This window comes from Podarcis cretensis (assembly GCF_951804945.1).
Source record: "Podarcis cretensis genome assembly, chromosome: 1".
NCBI lineage: Eukaryota > Metazoa > Chordata > Lepidosauria > Squamata > Lacertidae > Podarcis > Podarcis cretensis.
In genome coordinates, this window is record NC_137170.1 from 65,854,110 (window position 1) to 65,874,375 (window position 20,266).

General features: G+C 39.3%; 1 protein-coding gene across 3 annotated transcripts in view; it reads right to left on the minus strand.

Annotated features, from left to right (window-relative positions):
* Positions 1–20,266, minus strand: part of MPPED2 (metallophosphoesterase domain containing 2) — a 126,048-nt gene that overhangs the window by 67,390 nt on the left and 38,392 nt on the right. For 2 of the 3 annotated variants that reach the window (XM_079972986.1, XM_079972987.1), the window contains exon 3: positions 17,894–18,075. In XM_079972986.1, the coding sequence (XP_079829112.1) occupies positions 17,894–18,075 (182 nt within the window). Of the gene's footprint in view, positions 1–17,893; positions 18,076–20,266 lie in introns of those variants that run through there. The other variant, XM_079972988.1, reaches the window with a different exon arrangement.

Genomic DNA, 20,266 nt, shown 5'->3' on the forward strand with positions numbered 1-20,266 from the left:
AAGAGGAAAGAAGGTCATCTTGTGAAATACTTTTCTGCCTGTAATTAAACTAATTATCAACTTCATGTTGGTGCTGGAGGATGATCCTGGGTTTTTTCAATTATAAATACTTTTTCTTTTCAAAGACCATGAGAATGCTGCTATTTAGAATTTTAAAACAGTAGGGCTTAGAAAGAAACACATGAAAGGACTCAGACTGCATATCTTGCTCAAGCAAAATTTGAAAACAATTAGACTTTTGGAGTGGATCAATTGAAAAACAGATGGCATGATCCAGCCAACGGTAAGCACTTCTATGTCCTACTGCTGTTGGTGAGAGCCAAGAATGTGCTTAACTTTTCCACCAAAATCTATGAGAGTTTCAAGTGATTAGCTTGTGCTGGATAAAGGCCAGAAACAGCTCAAACACAATCCTGGCTGTTTTCATAAAAGAAAGACTGGACCAACACTTATAAAGATTTATTGAGCTATTTCAGGAAATTGGATAACAGACTTCCAACCTTTGCCAAAATATTTAAAATAAAAATGAATTGGAAGACACTACCAAATAAACCAACTGATATTTTTCTTCATTTCATTCCGTTTTGATGATTTATAAAACCGGAGAAATACATAATAACAAAACAGTGTTGAAATTGCCTTGTAAGGTAAAACACTTTTGAAAAACAAAATCACAAGCTTCGATGGTGAAACAGACTAACAAACCCATCCCCCCAAAACTCAAAAGTTTACTGAGCACAGGTGAAATAGTAATGTCTTCTCACTTACATGTACACCGTTTGGTAAAACAAACTTCTGAAGAGCTCTAGTAAATTACTGCTTGTCTTTATTTGTGTATTGACAATATACATTTATTAAATGTCATTCACTAATTACATTTTCATTGTCTTTGAAACATTTCACCCTGTGCATAATTAAACTACGAAATTCACTGCCTCAAGAGCCATAGCCTCTGCTTATTTAAAAAAGGGATTGAACAAACTTGTGGATGCTAAGAAGATCAATGGATACTGCTCATGACAGCTATATGCTACTCATCATTGTAAGAGACAGCAGGCCTATGAAGAACAGTTGCTGTGGAGCCTTCATGTTGTTTGAGGGGTTCCCAGAGGCATCTAGCTGACCTCTGCATGCAACACGACACTGGACTAGATATGCCTTAAGTCTGATCCAAGAGGGCTCTTTATTCTCATGCTTATTATGTTATAGTTATTTGTTCTATTATGAAGCTTCTTACAAAAGCCCGAAAGCTCAGATAACTACATCACTATCAGCGAGTCAGTATGAATTAGACAGCACTGCCCTGCTTAATATAATTCAAAAGAAAACCTTGGGGCTTTTTCCTAGCACATGTTTCCCAAAAGGTAGTTAAATGAATAGCTCAGCTGCCACTTGAGCAAGGGTGAATTAAGAGCACAAGGTGCTTGAAACCTAATGATAACAATTCACCATTACTGATAATTATATATTGAAATATATTGATGTTTTTAAGAACAGCCTAAGCATCGTAATTTCAACATTCTAGTTAGCCTGCCATAACTCAAATCAATCTGTAATTTCTTAAATTCCTCACGTGTGACAGAAGAATTGCTTCAAAAGTGTTTTATTACTCCAGTGTTAGATATAATGTTATCCAGAATTTTGGCTTATTGTTCCTAATCATTTAGGAATGTTCAACAAAATCACAAGGCACTATTCTTCCTAGGTTGTTCTATGTCTGGTTGCAGTTTGGGAGTGTGTGCGGATTTCTAAAACTTGTCCTGTGTCTAAAAGCAACACTTTCAACATGTATAAAATTAACACAGCAGGCAGATGCACACCAGTGATAATCAACTTCTTCTACAGCCTAATGTGGACATAGTGTTTCAAATTGTTCTTTGGCTTCCCTAGTTTCAAATGCAGTCTTAAATCTGCATCAGCACTGATCACAGTTAGATTGCGCTCCAAACCAGAGGTTGAAATCCGGGTTTGATGGCTAAGGAGAGTGCAAAACAGATTCAGTGGGTTCTAGGAGTTGGTTCTACAGTGGTACCTCGGGTTAAGTACTTAATTTGTTCCGGAGGTCCGTTCTTAACCTGAAACTGTTCTTAACCTGAAGCACCACTTCAGCTAATGGGGCCTCCTGCTGCCGCCGCGCCGCCGGAGCACGATTTCTGTTCTTATCCTGAAGCAAAGTTCTTAACACGAGGTACTATTTCTGGGTTAGCGGAGTCTGTAACCTGAAGTGTATGTAACCTGAAGCGTACGTAACCTGAGGTACCACTGTATCAGCTTCTGGCTCTTATGAATGATCCTCCCAGAATCCTCAGTATTCAGTAGTAGCAAAGGGAGTGAGGAAGACCCTCACCAGTGCTGCTGCTGCTGCTGCTGCTGCCACCACTACTCCAGCTTTTAATACATAGGTATGAAAGAAAGGGATGGGTGGTAGTGTGTATTGGTACTCACTGAGTCAAAGGTTGCTTGTGATGAATGCCAAGAGGGCATGGAAAATTCTAGGAATATTTTTGAAAGTAAGTTTAGGGCTAGAGGGCAGACAATAATTTGGAGCCAAATTCTCCAGACTCCCTGAGTACCATTCTAAGCCAGGAAATTGAAGCAAGAGGCATAGAAAAATAGTGCACAACTTTGTGGAAGCAGTTATAATAACAGTGGTGCATTAGAAAATACTTCCCCATATATATATATACACTATCTATACTGGTGATATAAAACTTGTTTTAACTCCTGTAAGGTACAGTATCCCTATAAGTACACATGAAATAATATGCTACCAGAGACCAGTGTTATAGGAGAGATTGTAGCTCACCTAACATACACCCCAGAAAGCATATATACAAGTAATGATGCGAAAATGCCACCACTGCTATTCTTTACCCCTGAAAACATTTGATCATGCACACGTGGCTGTCTTAAGAGTTGCTAAAGCACAAGATTAGGAAAGTAGATTCCATTCTTCTAATACTGGCCTTGCCAGGACTTTTATCCTGAGTAAGTATATAATTTTTAGTAAATTATAAGATGAAATTATAAGTTGCTTTTGTAGAGGCAAAAGTTGCTGTATCGTGTCAGAAGATTCTTGTATGAAGAGCCTTTGTGCATTCAAATCTTTTGTGAAATATATACTTTGGCAACTATAGCAAGTCAAGAGCAGACAGCCTTCTTCACAGTTAGCCAACAATGTATTCCTTGATTTCCTATCACCTCAGGTTCTAGGATTCTGTTCAAACAAACACACTCAAGTTACAGGGTGTTGTTTGAAAATCTCAAGCACCATGACATAAAAAGACAAGTACACTTCACCAGAACTAGTAATTAGCAGTGAAAGTTAACATAATTCTCACTTCAGTCACTTAAGAAGCTTTAACAATTTGCATCTTATTTACATTCCCCACCAGTAAGGTTTTGCCACCTTCATCTCAAAGTCTGCCATGACTGTTTTTACAGCTGCACTTACGGATGCACTTGTTTATTAATAGCCCTGTGCTTCCAATACAGCTGTAATGGTTTGTCTTCTCTAGTCAGTTGGATAGATTCTGGAAATCATTTAAACATATCTAGGTGAAGAAGACATTTGTCAAAGTAAGGACTCCCCAGACGTACGTTCCTGTTTCTAGATGTTCTATACTCTTCACAGCTGTTCTCTACTCTTAGGCAAAAAGTTTGGGAAGGAAGGAAACAATACTCTACTGCTGATAAATCCCCTTCCCAAAAAAACACAATACCCAGTACTAATGCTTCCAAATAATTACTTTGCATTCATTTATACAAAGGGTGAAAAATTCCTTTATTCGAAATGTAATTCCACCAAACTTATCCAACAGTACCAGATAGTCTATATAGAGAATGAAAAGTATTTAACATATCCCCCAAGAGAAAAGAGCAATGGATCTTTCTTATACAAATCTGACTGTACAGTAAAAAAAACTACCGGTATTCTGAAACACCATCCATTTAGAAGTATTAATCAGGGTATGCCCACTGAGTTCATGGTTTCTAATGGCTCTAATCTCATCTGAAGCTGCTGTTTACATTGGAAAGAGATGCCCATTCACACCAATGGGGATTTCCTCTCACTACAAAGAGCATCCTCAGATGAGAGGTTGTTTTCAGGACCACAGCAGGGAAGAATCATAGAACTGTAGAGTTGGAAGGGACATTTGGGTCATCTAGTCCAACCCCTGCGATGCAGGAATCCTGCCCACAGCCGTCCCTGGGTGACTTGAATCACAAACCTTCTGGTTATCGTTAAGCCATCCAAGTTGGTGGCCATCATTGCCTATTACTATTACTATTATTATTATTATTATTATTATTATTATTATTATTATTATTATGCCCCTCCCACATTCCATAGTTTAACTACATGCTGTATGAAGAAGTGCTTTTTTGCCCACATTGTGGATACTGAACCTTTAGTTTGCAAATATAACATGAAACTCCAATTCTAATTCTCATTTTGCACACACACCCTTTCAACTTGAACCATTCAACTTAAACTTCCAACTTCAGCCTTTTTAAATTGAACAGTTGCTATATTTGGGTTTTGCAATTTTACTCAGTGGTCCAGCCAGGTATTTGTAAACCTCAAACCTGTCTGCAGCATGTACTAGTGGGGCAGCTAGATTAGTTTCTTTCAGCAAACACAACAAAGAGGTTTGTGGTACTTTAAAAATGAACAGATTAATAAGCTCAACAACTTTGGCTCCCTAAAAAAAGCTCAACAATTCTGGTCAATCCTCCAATGATAATGGGTAGATCACTGCCAGTTCTTTTATACTGTGAGTAGATCACAGTCTCTTGGGAATTGGACGTTCCTGATATATGCTTTTGTGGACCAGAGTCAAGTGTGTATCTTGCAAGAAGGGTACATATACACAAGGGTGTAAGAGGGGAAATGAGGTAAAATGGCAATGAAATGCAAATACTACTGTTGGTAAGAATTCAGTTAAAGCATAAATATACGCTAAATAAGCAGTCACTGCCAATAACATCAGTTAAATTAATGATCATCTATAGTGGGACAGTCATCGTCTCTATTCATCCCTAAACAAATTAGAATCAAGCCTCTTGATGAGAGGTTTAAATTTATCAGTTTACAGACTGTACTCTCTGTATTTCACTGTCATTCAGCAACACTCCTTTTTTTTTTTTTTTGCTCTATACTCATTTACATATATGCATACACAATGCCTACTAAGGGCACTTTATGCGTCTAAAAAGTTTATGTCATCATAAAAACCTCTTAAGTCCTTAAGATTCCAATTTGTTGTTTCAGTCTTCTCCATGAAATGCAGCTGGTATTGTTTCACAGCATTTTACTTTGTTCTGTTATTGAACCAACCCTCCTCTCTCTCTGTACCTGACCTTACAGATATTTTCTGTGCTTCATCAATGCAGCGTGCACTTTGCAAAATTTGCTTAAAATCCATTCTTTCCACAATCTCCAACAATTTTCTAAAACAAGCCTCTAGTCAACACAAGATTTATCTGCATCACTTTTCTGCATCCTTTAGGGGAAAGCAAGCACACTCGATGTAATAAACCAAAGCAAAAAAACGCCAGGGCTTAGATGCTGGCTACTGGCCCAGGGAAACAAGAGGATTAATTAGCAAATCAAACTGAACCCTAATACCCAGTAGGAAGCATGGCTCAGAAAACTACCTATTTTTCTTGTAAAGACAGTAATTCTACGAAACTTGATTAACCCCCTGGTATGGGTAATTACAATAAGGTGAGGGTTTGCCACCCTTGTATTAACATAAGTTGCTGCATGTTGGTTTTCAGTGACACAGTAATTCCTCTAATACTGTGAATAAATGCTAACGTGAGAGTTTTAAGACTCAAGCCCTGTTAGCAGCAAATAGTCTTAGAAAACCTTCACTCAGTGGTTGCTTGACCAGAGAAAATTCATTTCCTACCACACAGGGCAAGCCTAGGAGACATTCAGTTGAGCAAGCATTTTCTTAACTCATTCTAACATAATGCTCACATTCACCAACAATTATGGCTAAGTCAAAGAAAAAGAAATAGCACAACAACAATGACAGAGCCCTAAATATCGTCTGCCATGCAGCCTGGGCCTTACAGTCGTATACGGCATAAAGCAAAAAGGCTCCGTAATAGAGGGGGCACCGCCGACCAATTTTAAATTGAATTACACAGCCTGCTAATCTTTATGATGAGATAAAATTTCTTTGAACACCAGACATTATGCTAAAATCTGCAGTGCTTTCTCCACACACCCAAACATTTCTGTTTCAGGCTGCTCCTCCATAGCACTGAAGAGCTGTGCAGGAAAACAAATGCAAAGGATTATGTTTTGCTTTTATTATATACATGTATTCAGTAGAGAGAGAAGCATATATACAAAGAAATGTTGTATTTTTCTGCCTAGATATTAGAAACTGTACATAAATAATTCAACAAAACATGGGAAATAAATGAAAAGAAATGAAAATCTCTCCCCCCCCCCGCATTATTGACATTTTCTTTAACAGGTAAAAACAAAATAGAAATATTCAAGAAATTCTAAGTAAACTCATGACTGTTCACCACACTCATCTAATTTTGCTATTTTTTTATTTTTAAATTGTCTGCCTGCCTGCCTCTCTCTCTGTCTGTGTGTTTACTTTTTTGATACACTGAAACCTGTTGATGTAACTTCAAGGTCCAAGAAATTCAGATGATGAGAAAGATCATGTTCATAATACAGTGGTACCTCTGGATGCAAACGTGATCCGTTCCGGAGCCCCGTTCGCATTCTGAAGCGAATGCAACCCACGTCTGCAGGTTGCAAGTCACCGCTTCCACGCGTGACGTCATTTTGCGCGTCTGTGCATGCACGAGCGGCGAAACCCGGAAGTAACGGAACACGTTACACAGAGCGTAACCTGAAAACACTCAACCTGAAGCATATTTAACCCGAGGTATGACTGTATGTGATGTTTTTACACAATGGGCCCTCTTCCTTTTGTTTCACTAGTAGTTATCACTAACTATCTGCAGTAGTTATTTTATCATTTGAGGAAGATCTAGAGAGGAAATAATCTAAAGTTGTTACTTCGAAACAAATGCAAACACAGACCTGGGGCTGAGGGTGTGGGAAGAAGATTAGTTAACTGTCCTTAATTCAACTAACATTTGCTCAAATAATTACCCTACCAATGTTAATGGAATCACTGAAAACCTGCTGAATGCAGAAGCAACAAGAAACCTCCTATGCTTCAAATTGGGGGGTCATCTTATACAGTCGTATCTTGGTTCTCGAATGAAATCTGCTCTGGAAGTCTGTTCAACTTCCGAAAACGATTGAAAATGATTGACTATTTAAATTAGCATTTTTATTCACTCACAGCTATTGGGGGCTGCAAAATTAATAACAAGAACCAAGGGTTGAGTGCACTCAATCGGAAGCCTCGGAAGCCCCACCAAACGTTTGGCTTCCAAAGAACGTTCGCAAACTGGAACACTTACTTCCGGGTTTGTGGCATTCGGGAGCCAAAACATTAAAGTCACAAGGCGTTTGAGAAACAAGGTACACAGATGGTGAATACTCTGGCAGCCTGGGCTTGGGTTTGGGTTCTGGCCTGGGCGGTCCAGGTTCAGATTTGGGCTCTGGCATGGGTGGTCAGGCTCAGATTCTTGAAATATGGCAACCTTAACTATTTTAAAATATTAATTTCTTAATTTTGGGTTCAAAAAAATAGGGGGGGGGCGCCTTATATGCGGAAAAATACGGTATGTTCCAATTATTCATTCGTTTGTTTAAAGTATTTCTTGACCCCCACCCACACCTACTATCAGAAGATTCCAGGCTGGTGTACCTTTATTAAAGATGTTTATGAGAGAAGTATCTACAGAAGGTTTTGAGACGCAGAAAGGTTGGTATCAGAGTACCAAAAATCAAGCCTTCAGATTAAGTACTTCAGAAGCTCTTGTTCAAAGTGATACACACCCTGTCCATTAATGAAAGTAGAGTCCTAAAAAGAGATTGCTTGCTAAAGATATAGTTAAACTTACCAAGTCCCCCGGACTATTTAAATTAGCGTTTTTATTCAATCACAGCTATTGGGGGCATGCAAAATTAATAACAAGAACCAAGGGTTGAGTGCCACAAAATGATGCTTTACAGTAAATCTTCATTCTGGACATAAGAAAATGAAGCAATACAGAGTAAAGCAAGTTCCAGATGGCAGGCATCAAAATGAGAGAGTAAATCAAACTAAGATTTGATTCATACTGTGAATATTTCACCCAAGAATTCTTCAAAGTGCTCTTTACTTCAAGAAAGCTTATAGATTTTTTTTAAAAAGTCAAAAAACAAAGGATAACTATATGCTGCTAATTTTGAGGGCTGTGCCTTATTTCAAAGGATTTTCATTCATTATATATTAGGAAACCCCAGAGAATTCCAGATACCCCACATTTCAACGGGGGAAACAGCTTTCTAATATCCTGCATTTTTTCAAGGCAAGACCTAAGCAAAATATACATGCCAGTACTTTTGAGTATAAGACAAACTTGTGGACTTTCTGCCCCTAAATAAATGCAAGTTTAAAATATTAAAGTAAGTAAAGAATACACAATTGGGGATAAAAATGAATTAAAATTAAATGCATGTGAAGGCTGATTTAAAATCATATTTTTAAAATGAAAGAAATTACTATCAGTTCAGTTTTTCTATACTTACTCAGGCAATATATACCATGAGAAAAGCAGAGCAGGGCCATAAATCCAAATTAATATGCTGTATTGAAGGGAGCAATAATGGGGGGGGGGGGAGGAATAGAAGTAGATTTCTAACTACTTAAAAACCCATGTGCCCCAAGGGCAATGTGTAAAAGAAAGCAGAATAGTGTGTGAGAGTGGATCAGGAACTACGTGTGCCAACAGGGAATAGGCACTACATATTTGGCCAGGGCCAAATTGCCAGATTGAATATCTGGAACCATATGCATGGTTCCCTTTCCTAGACTGGAAACAAAGTGTACAGTTGCAAACAGCGCCAGTAGCTGTGCTCTTGGATAGCACCGGTGCTTTTTTTCTGGGGGGACGCAGGGGTACACATACCCCTAAACATTTTGTGAATCTAATGAGAAAAGAAACTAAAAAAATAGTTTCTTCTCTAGCACAGTGGATCATCAGTTCCATTGCTACCCCCGATTTTCTGTCAAGGTGTTTCCCAAGTCTCAGACAGAAGCAAGAGTTTAATGTGTGAAGTAGTGTGGAATGTGTGGTGTGGTGAAAGTTTGGCCTCATTGAGAGGCAGTATTTCAATATGAGAAGGAAAATTACCATTTTTCATCGTCATGAGGTAATGCATGTTCTTTGTACTTTTGCCCATTTACTGTATTTGTTTTTCCTGATTTGAACTATAAAATGGTGGCTTTCTTGAGTCAAAATGAGAGTACCCCTAAACATTTTTTAAGAAAAAAAGCACTGGGTAGCACTGATCCCTTATGGGGTGGGTGTAGAAGGCCAAATACACCTCCTTCTTCCCTGCTGAACAAGTGATCTGTGCTTTCAGCATTAATCATCTAGTTCAAGTCTTCGTGCCTTTATTATGCATTGTTTTATTGCACACATTGCTTTACTCTAATGTAGTAAATTATCTTGAGTAAATATTTTAAAGCAGGCAACTCTGCTACAGCATCAGACGCCTGAATCTGTTTGTCAGATTTCCATGTGAGCTAACAGACACAAATTGGGATTAAAACTGGTCATCTGCTCATATCCCTGCCCACAGTGAACTGCCACCTTATCTCTGCCCTCCAAGTGTTATCATCTCCTCTACATTAGTCAAAAGGTTAAACCAAACACTTCTATTTTCTCTAATCCCAAGTCACATATCACCATGACTCACAAGCTTTAACACAGAGAGGTGCTGCTCTGCCTGAGAGAAGCACTAGCTATATCAATGTCTAAAAATACAAACCAAAAAAGGCAGAAAAACAGTACAGTAGCTGACTAAAACTTCAGCAATATCTTCATTAGAGTCTTAATTTCTGTCAATAACACATGAACTATCTGATTAAAATATTTATTCAGACCAGATTACATCAGTACATTTGCACTGAAACCAATGAGGGAAACCAAAGTTTAGCTAAGAAGATAGAAGCTCAAAACAAAAATTAAATGTAATTATATCTCCTCTCCCAAACAAAAAAAACTGTAATGATATTATAGTGAAAATATACAAGTGAGGAAGAATATTATTCACAATTTACTCAAGAGATGCAAATCAGCACTAAACAACCAAATTTGATAAATAGTGCAGTAAGACCATTGACATCTACAAGAATTCACCATGTTGGAAAATGCTGCAGAGATGTAAATCTCTTTGATGTTTCCACAGCAGCTATTTGTATCAGGTTTTTTGCATCAAGAGACAGGCTTAAAGTTTAAAATTTAAACTGACAATCAGCTTGACTCCTCATCAGTATTTGCAGCCCAACTTGAAACTTTCTTCAGACTTTCATTGCTTTTTTTCTTTTTTCTTTTTGCTCCGTTTTGCATGACAAAGGTGGGTGCCACGTACCAGCATGCACCAATTTAGCTATTCACACACATTTCTAGCTGGGCTTCCACTTTCACTTTGCATGCTCATTCTGCACTGAAGTGGAGAAGAACACGAGCTTTATTTGAAATGTCTTTCCATAAACATCCCATGTGGCAGTCATAACTTAGAACTGTACAAGCAATGCAAACATTTGCCAGGAGCAGGCATATTTTTAGGGGTGGTAACAAGGCAGTGCACAATCCAAGAGGTATAGTCCAGAACCCCTTATGATGTTGCTGACATTCCTGGTGCAACTTTTGCATCACACAGCTCAAATGTACTAAAGCTGCTCAGGGTGGCAAAATATTTTAGGACAGTCCTGAAAAAAAAGGGGATAACAAGAAGAAACCACAGCAGCAATACGTGATACGACAAAGCTAATAAAACTCTGCTTTATTCAATAGCAACATAAATGATCCTCTTTCTGTTGGGAGTTCTGTATGTTAACATGATTTCAGAATTTGATAACAAAAAGATAACCACATAGGAAGCCAACTTAACTGAAAGTAGCAAAGGTCCTCTATAACATTGGTAAAGGATTACAATGCTAGGACCATTTAGTTACAATATATTTATACGCTTCACCCTACACAGTACAGGTTACTTTTACAGGTAGGTGAGAGGGGAAGGAAGGAAGGAAGGAAGGAAGGAAGGAAGGAAGGAAGGAAGGAAGGAATGGAGAGCAGTGGAAACCCATTCTCCATCTATTTATTTCCCACACACACACTTCTGTGCAAAGCTGCAATCATGGGCTAACCCAGCTTTGGAGTGGTAGCACAAGGGCTCTAGCAACATCCCAGAGCCCTCACACCGCCTTCCCAGCCAGGTAGGCTGACCTCCATCTTGCAGCAGTTCCTGGCTTTACTGCTTTTGTGTATATGTGTGGACTCCTGAAACCAAAGCCTTGCATAAGATGTGAGTTAACTGTATCATGAGACTCATTTTAATAACCATATTTATTGTGATAAATATTACATCCTGCTTCATAGCCCTAAATTTTTCGGCTACTTCCAAGTACACAGCATGTGACGAAATATTTTGTATTATGCCACAAATGCTATAATTTCATACTTTCCAATGCAAACTGATACAAGCCTACTCAGAAGCAAGTCCCATATGTTCAATGGGGTTTACTCCAAGGAAAGGGACTCTTAAAGTTATGCTTGCTCTATATACAGCTACACAGTAAAGGTAGAAATGTGAATTGTATTATACATCTGAAGAATGTATGTGGACAAAACATACACTAGCCATCACATAATAATTTTAATTCTTTCCGTAGCCCATAATGCTGTGTTTACTGCAAGGTCAGTTAAGTTACTATAAGGGATTTTTAATGAAAACAATTATAAATTTAAAGTAACTGTGTTTAAAGCATTTAACAGTCACTAGGGTCAAGTGATTACAGCAGTTACAAGACCCCTGGGATATGTTCACACCAAAACAAAGTGAATAAATTACCTCAGCAGGCGTGTGTAATCACTAAGTGACCACAAAGGTCATGCAGTGTACAAGCTAAGACGACTTTCATGCAAAACCAATAATGAAAATTTATCAGTCAAGGAGAAGAAGAAACTTAAGGGCTGCAATTCTACATACACTCACCTGGGCGTATGCCCCCCCCCCCCCGGAACCCAAAAGGACTTACTTCTGAGTAGACATGTATAGGAAGGATTGTGTGAAGGAAGAATCAAAGTTAGCTGATGGGCTAATGAAAAGCAGAGATGAGAGGTAGAAGAATCATAGAATCATAGAGTTGGAAGAGACCACAAGGGCCATCGAGTCCAACCCCCTGCCAAGCAGGAAACACCATCAGAGCACTCCTGACATATGGTTGTCAAGCCTCTGCTTAAAGACCTCCAAAGAAGGAGACTCCACCACACTCCTTGGCAGCAAATTCCACTGTCAAACAGCTCTTACTGTCAGGAAGTTCTTCCTAATGTTTAGGTGGAATCTTCTTTCTTGTAGTTTGGAACCATTGCTCCGTGTCCGCTTCTCTGGAGCAGCAGAAAACAACCTTTCTCCCTCTATGTGGCATCCTTTTATATATTTGAACATGGCTATCATATCACCCCTTAACCTCCTCTTCTCCAGGCTAAACATGCCCAGCTCCCTTAGCCATTCCTCATAAGGCATCGTTTCCAGGCCTTTGACCATTTTGGTTGCCCTCCTCTGGACACGTTCTAGTTTCTCAGTGTCCTTCTTAAACTGTGGAGCCCGGAACTGGACACAGTACTCCAGGTGAGGTCTGGCCAGAGCAGAATACAGTGGCACTATTACTTCCCTTCCTATTGATGCAGCCCAGAATTGCATTGGCTTTTTTAGCTGCCGCGTCACACTGTTGGCTCATGTCAAGTTTGTGGTCAACCAAGACTCCTAGATCCTTTTCACATGTACTGCTCTCAAGCCAGGTGTCACCCATCTTGTATTTGTGCCTCTCATTTTTTTTGCCCAAGTGCAATACTTTACATTTCTCCCTGTTAAAATTCATCTTGTTTGTTTTGGCCCAGTTCTCTAATCTGTCAAGGTCGTTTTGAAGTGTGATCCTGTCCTCTGGGGTATTAGCCACCCCTCCCAGTTTGGTGTCATCTGCAAATTTGATCAGGATGCCCTTGAGTCCATCATCCAAGTCGTTGATAAAGATGTTGAATAAGACCGGGCCCAAGACAGAACCCTGTGGCACCCCACTAGTCACTCTTCTCCAGGATGAAGAGGAACCATTGATGAGCACCCTTTGGGTTCGGTCAGTCAGCCAGTTACAAATCCACTGAGAATGACAGGCTTGGATAACAGTATATAGGGATAGTAAAGGAATACATGAGGAGGAGGAGGAAGGTGAAGGAATAAACTTTGATTAGTTATATTGAAGATCAGATTCTAAACTGTTCACTCAGCTAGACTCTTAAGTAGGCTTTTCTATTTAATTGACTATAAATTGGTTTCCAGACTCAATTTAATATGCTGGTTATGACCTTTAGATTTCATGCTCCTTTCCATACAGAGTATGGTTTGTTATCCAGGATAGAGCATATTTGGCAGTTCTTGGGAAGGTTTGTTCAGCTCATCTCCTGCTCATTCTTTTTGTATCAAGCCAAGTTTATTCTTGTTATGAAAGCCCTTACGGCCCTCCGATTCTTGCTTATTGTCTGAAGAGGCTGGTTTTTGCAGTTGTTCTCAATAGTTATCCTTTCTGGGCCTTCTACTGCTAAATATTATTCATGCTTTTATTTATTTTTTGGATGCTTTCTGATTGTTGGGTTTACTTCTTTTAGTGTTGTTTTGTAGATTTTAACTGCTTCATAGACCTTTTAAATCAGGGCTCAGCAAACTTTTTGATTAAGAAGACCATATGCAACTGACTAGGTGGTTGGGGACCATATACCAGCGGGCATAGCTGGAGCTGGCATTGCCATATAAATATTACTACTATTAGTTGTAGTAGTAGTAGTAGTAGTAGTCATCTGTTCCAAAGTAGTAATAGTAGTCATCTGTTCCAAAGCATTTCAAAGCATTTAGATGACGGACAATTTAAAATGAATAAAAACCTTCGATATAGCAAATAACACCGTATTTTTCAGAAGTGAACAACAAAAAAGCAAAGCAGAGCACAATAGAAGCAGAAGACCCAATCAGATTAAATATTCCCAATAAATTATGTTAAAATGCTGTCTGATAAAATATGTTAATACTGTCAAAAATGCTAACATCTCTTGGGAGAAATGGAAGGTCTTTACCAGCTGTTGAAAAGATTGTAATGTGGGTGCCAGGGGAATCTCTTTGGGGAGAGTATCCACAGGTATAGGGCCACTAACAAAAAAGGCCATCTCTCTTTATGGCCACCCTCCAAATTTCACTAGGAGGGGGCACAGAGGAGGGCCTCCAGGGATGATTACCTTATGGCACAGGCAAGTGCATATGGGAAGAGGTGTCCATCAAACATTGGGTTCCCAAGTTGTGCAAGGCTTTATAAAAAAACCAGCACCTTGAATTGGGCCCACACTGGAAGCAAGTATGAATGAGCAAGAACTAGAATAAAATATTCTGATCACCTAATCCCCAATGGCAACCTTGCTGCTAAATTCTGTATCAGCTGAACCTTCTAGACAATTTTCAAGGACAACACCATGTTTAACACATTGCTGAAATCCAAACATGAGATAACCTAGCACTAACAATCTAACTCTGGTAATCATCATTCAGATAGAGGACCTAGCTGGGCTACCAGACTAAAATAGCATCCACATGTACCCTTCAGTGCCAGCAACTGATTGAATACTACCCCTATTCTGTGAACCTGATCCTCCAGAAACACTCCGCTACACACTTCAACTTTTTGGCTCTCATCCACCCATTCCTGCAGTCAGGCTCTTACAAAGCACACTGGCTACCACACCTAACTCAAATTAAAATAAGAGGTAGAGTTAGGTGTCATCTGTATACTGAGGCAACACTCTTCAAAACTCCACTCAGTGCTTTCCTGTAGGTGTTAAATGGTATAGGCCTGCAGTGGTGTCCAAACTTTTTTCAAAGAGGGCCAGATTTGATGAAGTGAAGGGTTGTGGGGGCTGACCAAAGTGCCAACCAAAGTTGTTGACTTCTTCTTGGATTGAAGTTGTTGAGCTTCTTTTAGGATTGAAATTGTTGAGGTCTTTTTTTAGGATTTTACCCCAGGAAATAAACTGCCACAGGGGCCAGATTAAACCGACCGATGAGCTGGATTAGGCCCCCAAAATGGACTTTGGACATAGGGGTTAATATTGAAAGAACCCTATTCTGTAGGTTCTACAAGGCCAAGCAAAAAACCTCCAGCACAACTTTCTAGGATTGACCATCCAAGTTAGGAGCAAAACGATGATTGCAAAACAGGAAGATCTACCTCTTACCTGGACAAACATCCCAAACATATACCATGGCCGATGGTATTGAAAGCCTCTGGGAGATCAAGAAAAGCAAGCAGAGTCACAATCCCAACACAAATTATCCCTCACAAGGGCAAACAAGTTACTCATGGTACCAAAATTAGGCCCAATGCCTGATTTACATGGATAAAAGTTAACTCAACAAGAGAACCTGGATCTGATCAGTAGCCAAATATTCTAGAACTTCATCTGGGAAGGAAACATTTGCCATTGGTCTGCAGTTATTGAAATCTTCTGGCCCAAGGAAAAGTTTTTTCAGGTGCATCAAACTACCATCACATTCAGGCAAGTTCAGTACCACTTCCTCTTGTACTGTTGAATTTATAACCTGCTTGGCCCAAAAAGGTTTCATTCCCAGATGCATCTTATAAGCACAAAGAGCAAGGATCAAACATGCATGTGGTCAAAAAAGCCTAAACAACAACAGCCTGAAACAGCACCAGCTGAAAATCATCCATCAATACTGGACTGGACAGTGCTCTGGACATCTCCATAAACTGACCTGCCAACAATGTGAATGCTAACTCCAGACTACTGCAAACAGTTTATTTAAATAATTAAATAGGAAGGCAATCCTGATACATAACATATAGCTGTCATGTGAATTAATCAGGCAAAGTATATTCCATGATACACTGAGCATGCTTTGGCCTTTCAGATATACTGAGATAGAACAGGGCTAGAGAATCTGTGACCCTTCAGTTGTTGTTGTTGTACTCTAACTCCCTTCAGCCCCAGCAAACATGTCCAATGGTCAGGGATTATAGGAGTTGCATCTGGAAAGCAAGAGGTTCCCTAGAGCGGCAGAGAAGCTGACCACAGCTCTGCTCTGTGGGTCCTGGAGATTATGGGAAGATTAGTCAACTTTTGAGTCTGCAACCTTGAAGAGGAGCAATTATGAAGACACTCTGTTTTGTGCCTGTATTTTATTTGATTTTTGTAAACTACTCTACAAGCATATTATGATGAAGCAGAGCATAAAAACGATATAAACAAATATTTCAAAGTAATTTCCCAAACCAAATTCAATTTAGACCATTCTCTACACTATATCAGAAGGGAGCTCTATCCTTATGAAGCAATGCTGCAACTCAAAACAGCATGCATAATATTAATGAAGAGAGGATTGTCCTTAAATTATTATAGCCATGAACCATTTCAAATATAAGACCGACACTGTTAGTATTCAGTCCCAGTACCAAGAATTGTAGAATGGGAAGGGACACCAAGGGTCATTTAGTCTAACCCTCTCCAATACCTTCAAAGGCAAAAGAAATGGAGAAACAATGTCCAAAATAAGACAAAGGGTTTACAAATCAAATTGGAATGGGGAATAAACTGGAAGATGGTCAATATAAACAGAGAGAGGGATAAAGGGTAAAGAAAAGCTAAAATGTGGAAGAACTGTTTCTTTTCTTTTCTTGTTAATCCCCACCCCAACAAAAAAAAAAATCCTTTTATGAACAAAAATTTCACTTTTCTCATCTCCCCAGGGGCTTTCCAAGGGAATCCAGTGGGATTTAATGATGCCATTAGGGGCCTTTAGCGACACGGTCACTAGACACAAGCCGTAAGAGGGCAGTGTCAAAGCCGTGTTTTAAAAGGCTTTTTCTATAATGATGCAGTTTCATTTAGACAAGTAAAACTTTTTTAGAAGGCTAGTTCATTCTTAAGGGTCAACTTGCCATTTTAGTCTTCTTACTACCCTCTTCTCCCTTTTCTAGCTAATCTCCCCAAGTTACCTAGGCACATGCAATTGGCCTCAAGATTTCTCACATGACAGAGATGCCCAATACCTCGATTTAGAGCTATCATTGCTGTCTTTCATTTTACTTGTTAAACCATTATGTCAACTTATTAGAGGCTCACTAAGATCAGTGGGCTGTTAGGATATACTTAGCAAAATTCAGCTAGGCAACAGGTGCCTTGCTCCTTGGAGACTTTAATGCATATGAAGCCATCAGTCATAAGGAGGTTAATATGCTTGCACCCCTTTATCTGAAACATATGTCCATCTCACAGCATTATGCTGCTATAGAGACCCTATCGAGGCACATTTTCTACTGCCTAAAGTAGGAACAGTGGTTATATTTTTTCTAATCATTCGTCTTTTGCACAGGGACAGAAACTCAGTTAACCACCAGAACAGGAACAGCAGGGTGGTTACAGCTGCCCCTCCAACTATTCAGCTTCTGTGTGATACCAAATGACTGAGCATCAAGTACTGGAAATATAAGAACAAACATATAAATCCATGCTCAATTAACAGAAACATATTTTGACTAGAAAGAGAACATAGCACAATGACAAGGCTAGGGGTAAATGTTCTTCAAAGCTTTAACACAATTAGGAGGCTGTAAGTGACACTTGGATCACAAAGGTTAATTGGGGTCACCAAAATGCAGTAATTCCTTACCTAACCAGTCATTAAACTTCTTAACCTCAGAAGGCAGCCCCAACTCAGTGAAATCGCCCGTATGAAGCAAGATGTCCCCATAAGGCATCTGGATTCCATCTGTTCTGGAGTGTGTGTCTGAGATGCAGACAAACCGTGTGTGGCCTGCTGGTTTCGGGGTGTCATATGGAATAGGGTCGACCCTAAAGCAAACATAAAGAGATTCCATCAGAATTAATATTTGCTACACATGTTGAATACATTGGGCACAATTCATTCAAAATATAGGTGCAGCTTATATGCGTGCAGAATTTCCACAGGTTACAGAACCCTGCTTTTAAACTAGTAAGCACATGCACAAGCCCTTGTTGTAGATGGCACAATGGAATGTTATATGGAATGGGATATCCGCATATTCTTCACATATGCCCATCCAACTCTCTCAACCCAATCCATGATCCTAGAAGTTATAACTGGATGGCAATATAAGGAAGCATGTTCATAATATCAATTTCCCATCATGCTGTCTGTGTGCATGACTTGCACACAGATAGACAAGAAGGGAGGAAACAGGCCTATGGAAATCCTCTGCATGAATTTTCTGCACCAACTGTTCGGGGAGATTGTTCCAATTATTTCATAATGTAAATGTTAGTCTACAGCATAGATACTGTATCGTACCCAGCATCATACAAATTTTCTCTTGTTAAACAGTACTTTATTAGAGTGAAATCCTATGCAAGTATGCCTAGAAGTCCCATTAATTCAATAGAACTTACTCCCAGGAAGGCATTTAAAGGATTGTAGCCTTAATCATTTAGTTATGAAGTGCTTTACAGTGTTTACCAGATAGCAAGCGAATTGTTTATCATATACAGCATTTTGAGTTCAAAAGATATACATAAATTTACCAGCCTTGAAAGTATTTTTTAAAAAATCCGGAATGAAATGTGGAACTTCATAATTTAATTCAGAGGGCCATATTTATGAAAACAACTGACGATACATTATCAAGCAATTAGAAGCATGAGCCATTCACTCATACATGCAACAGGAAAACCTATTTCATCATATAAGGTTTATTAATCCAGCAAAACTTTTATTCACCAGGAAGAGCAATCCTAATGAGGGGTTGGGGAGGGGCAGAGCAGTGAACGATCCTGCTGGCTAGGATAGAAGTCAGGGGCTTCGCCTTCTCCCATGGTCAGCTCAAGACTGGCATGGCTGAAGGACCCAAGAAGTGTAAGATTTTGGATCCAGCAGATCTAAAACCTCTGTTGCCCCACTGTGAAATGTCAGATTTTGGGGGCTTTCCACTGACTATTGCCCAACATGATTGGTCCTCTCCAATGGAAAGGACACCTTGCCGCATCCCAGTTCTCCCCACCACTCAGCTGTTGATACCAAGGGATAGGGTTGCAGGCTTAATCCAACACAAATAGTTGACAAATAGGTAAGTTATTGCCCTGTTGCCAGAATGCAAGACATAACCATTAATTCTTAAATAACATCTATATTTTGTTTTGGTTTTGTGCCTCTTTCTCCTTTTAGATGGCAAAGGTATTATCTATAATCACAGATTTTGCTTACTCTTGCATATATTGTTAAGCAGAAAGCCAAAATAATGGGTTGACTGAATAATTATATGGCCTATATAAACGTTTAGCAAATCTGAACAGTAACATACAATTAAATGGATTTCCCCCCACAACGTTCATAAATTAATAAGGCATTTATCACAGAAAAAAATCACTTACTGAGACTATTCTGGCAACCTAGGTGTAACTGTGATTATGAACGTAGCATATGTTTATCTAGTGCCTTCTTTCCTGTGTAATAACAGTGGGTAATTTTTCCCCTTTTAATTTTCTAGAAAAAACACCAGAAAGTAAACATCTGGTGCTTTATGGCTACTATCTTATCGACCTCATGTCACTTCAGTAGAAAATGAACTTCTGCTTTCAGTGCTATAGAGTACCTTGTTCAGGTCTGTGTCTCTGTGTTAGGTTTGAATAAATACATCAGACCTGTGACACTCCCTTTTGCTTTTTTTTGTTGTTCCCTATATTTCCCTAGCTTCCTCCAGCTCATTTCCAAACACATTTGCTGTTTTCAAATTTCTTTTTCCCTATAAGAATGGCTGGGTAATGGGACAGATGGGGAGAGAGAGACAGAATGTGTTAGAGGCAGAAGCTGAGTGAATAATGAACGGACACAGACCCTGCAATCATAATCTGAGGCCCTTTTTGTGTGCCTCCTCCATGAGAGGTCCGCAGGATGGCAACAGGAGAACAGGTGTATCCATTTGTGGAGGTTGTCCCAAGGGAGGCTTGCCTGGCCCCTTCATTACGTATTTTTAGGTGCTAGGCGAAAATGTTTCTCTACAACCAGCCC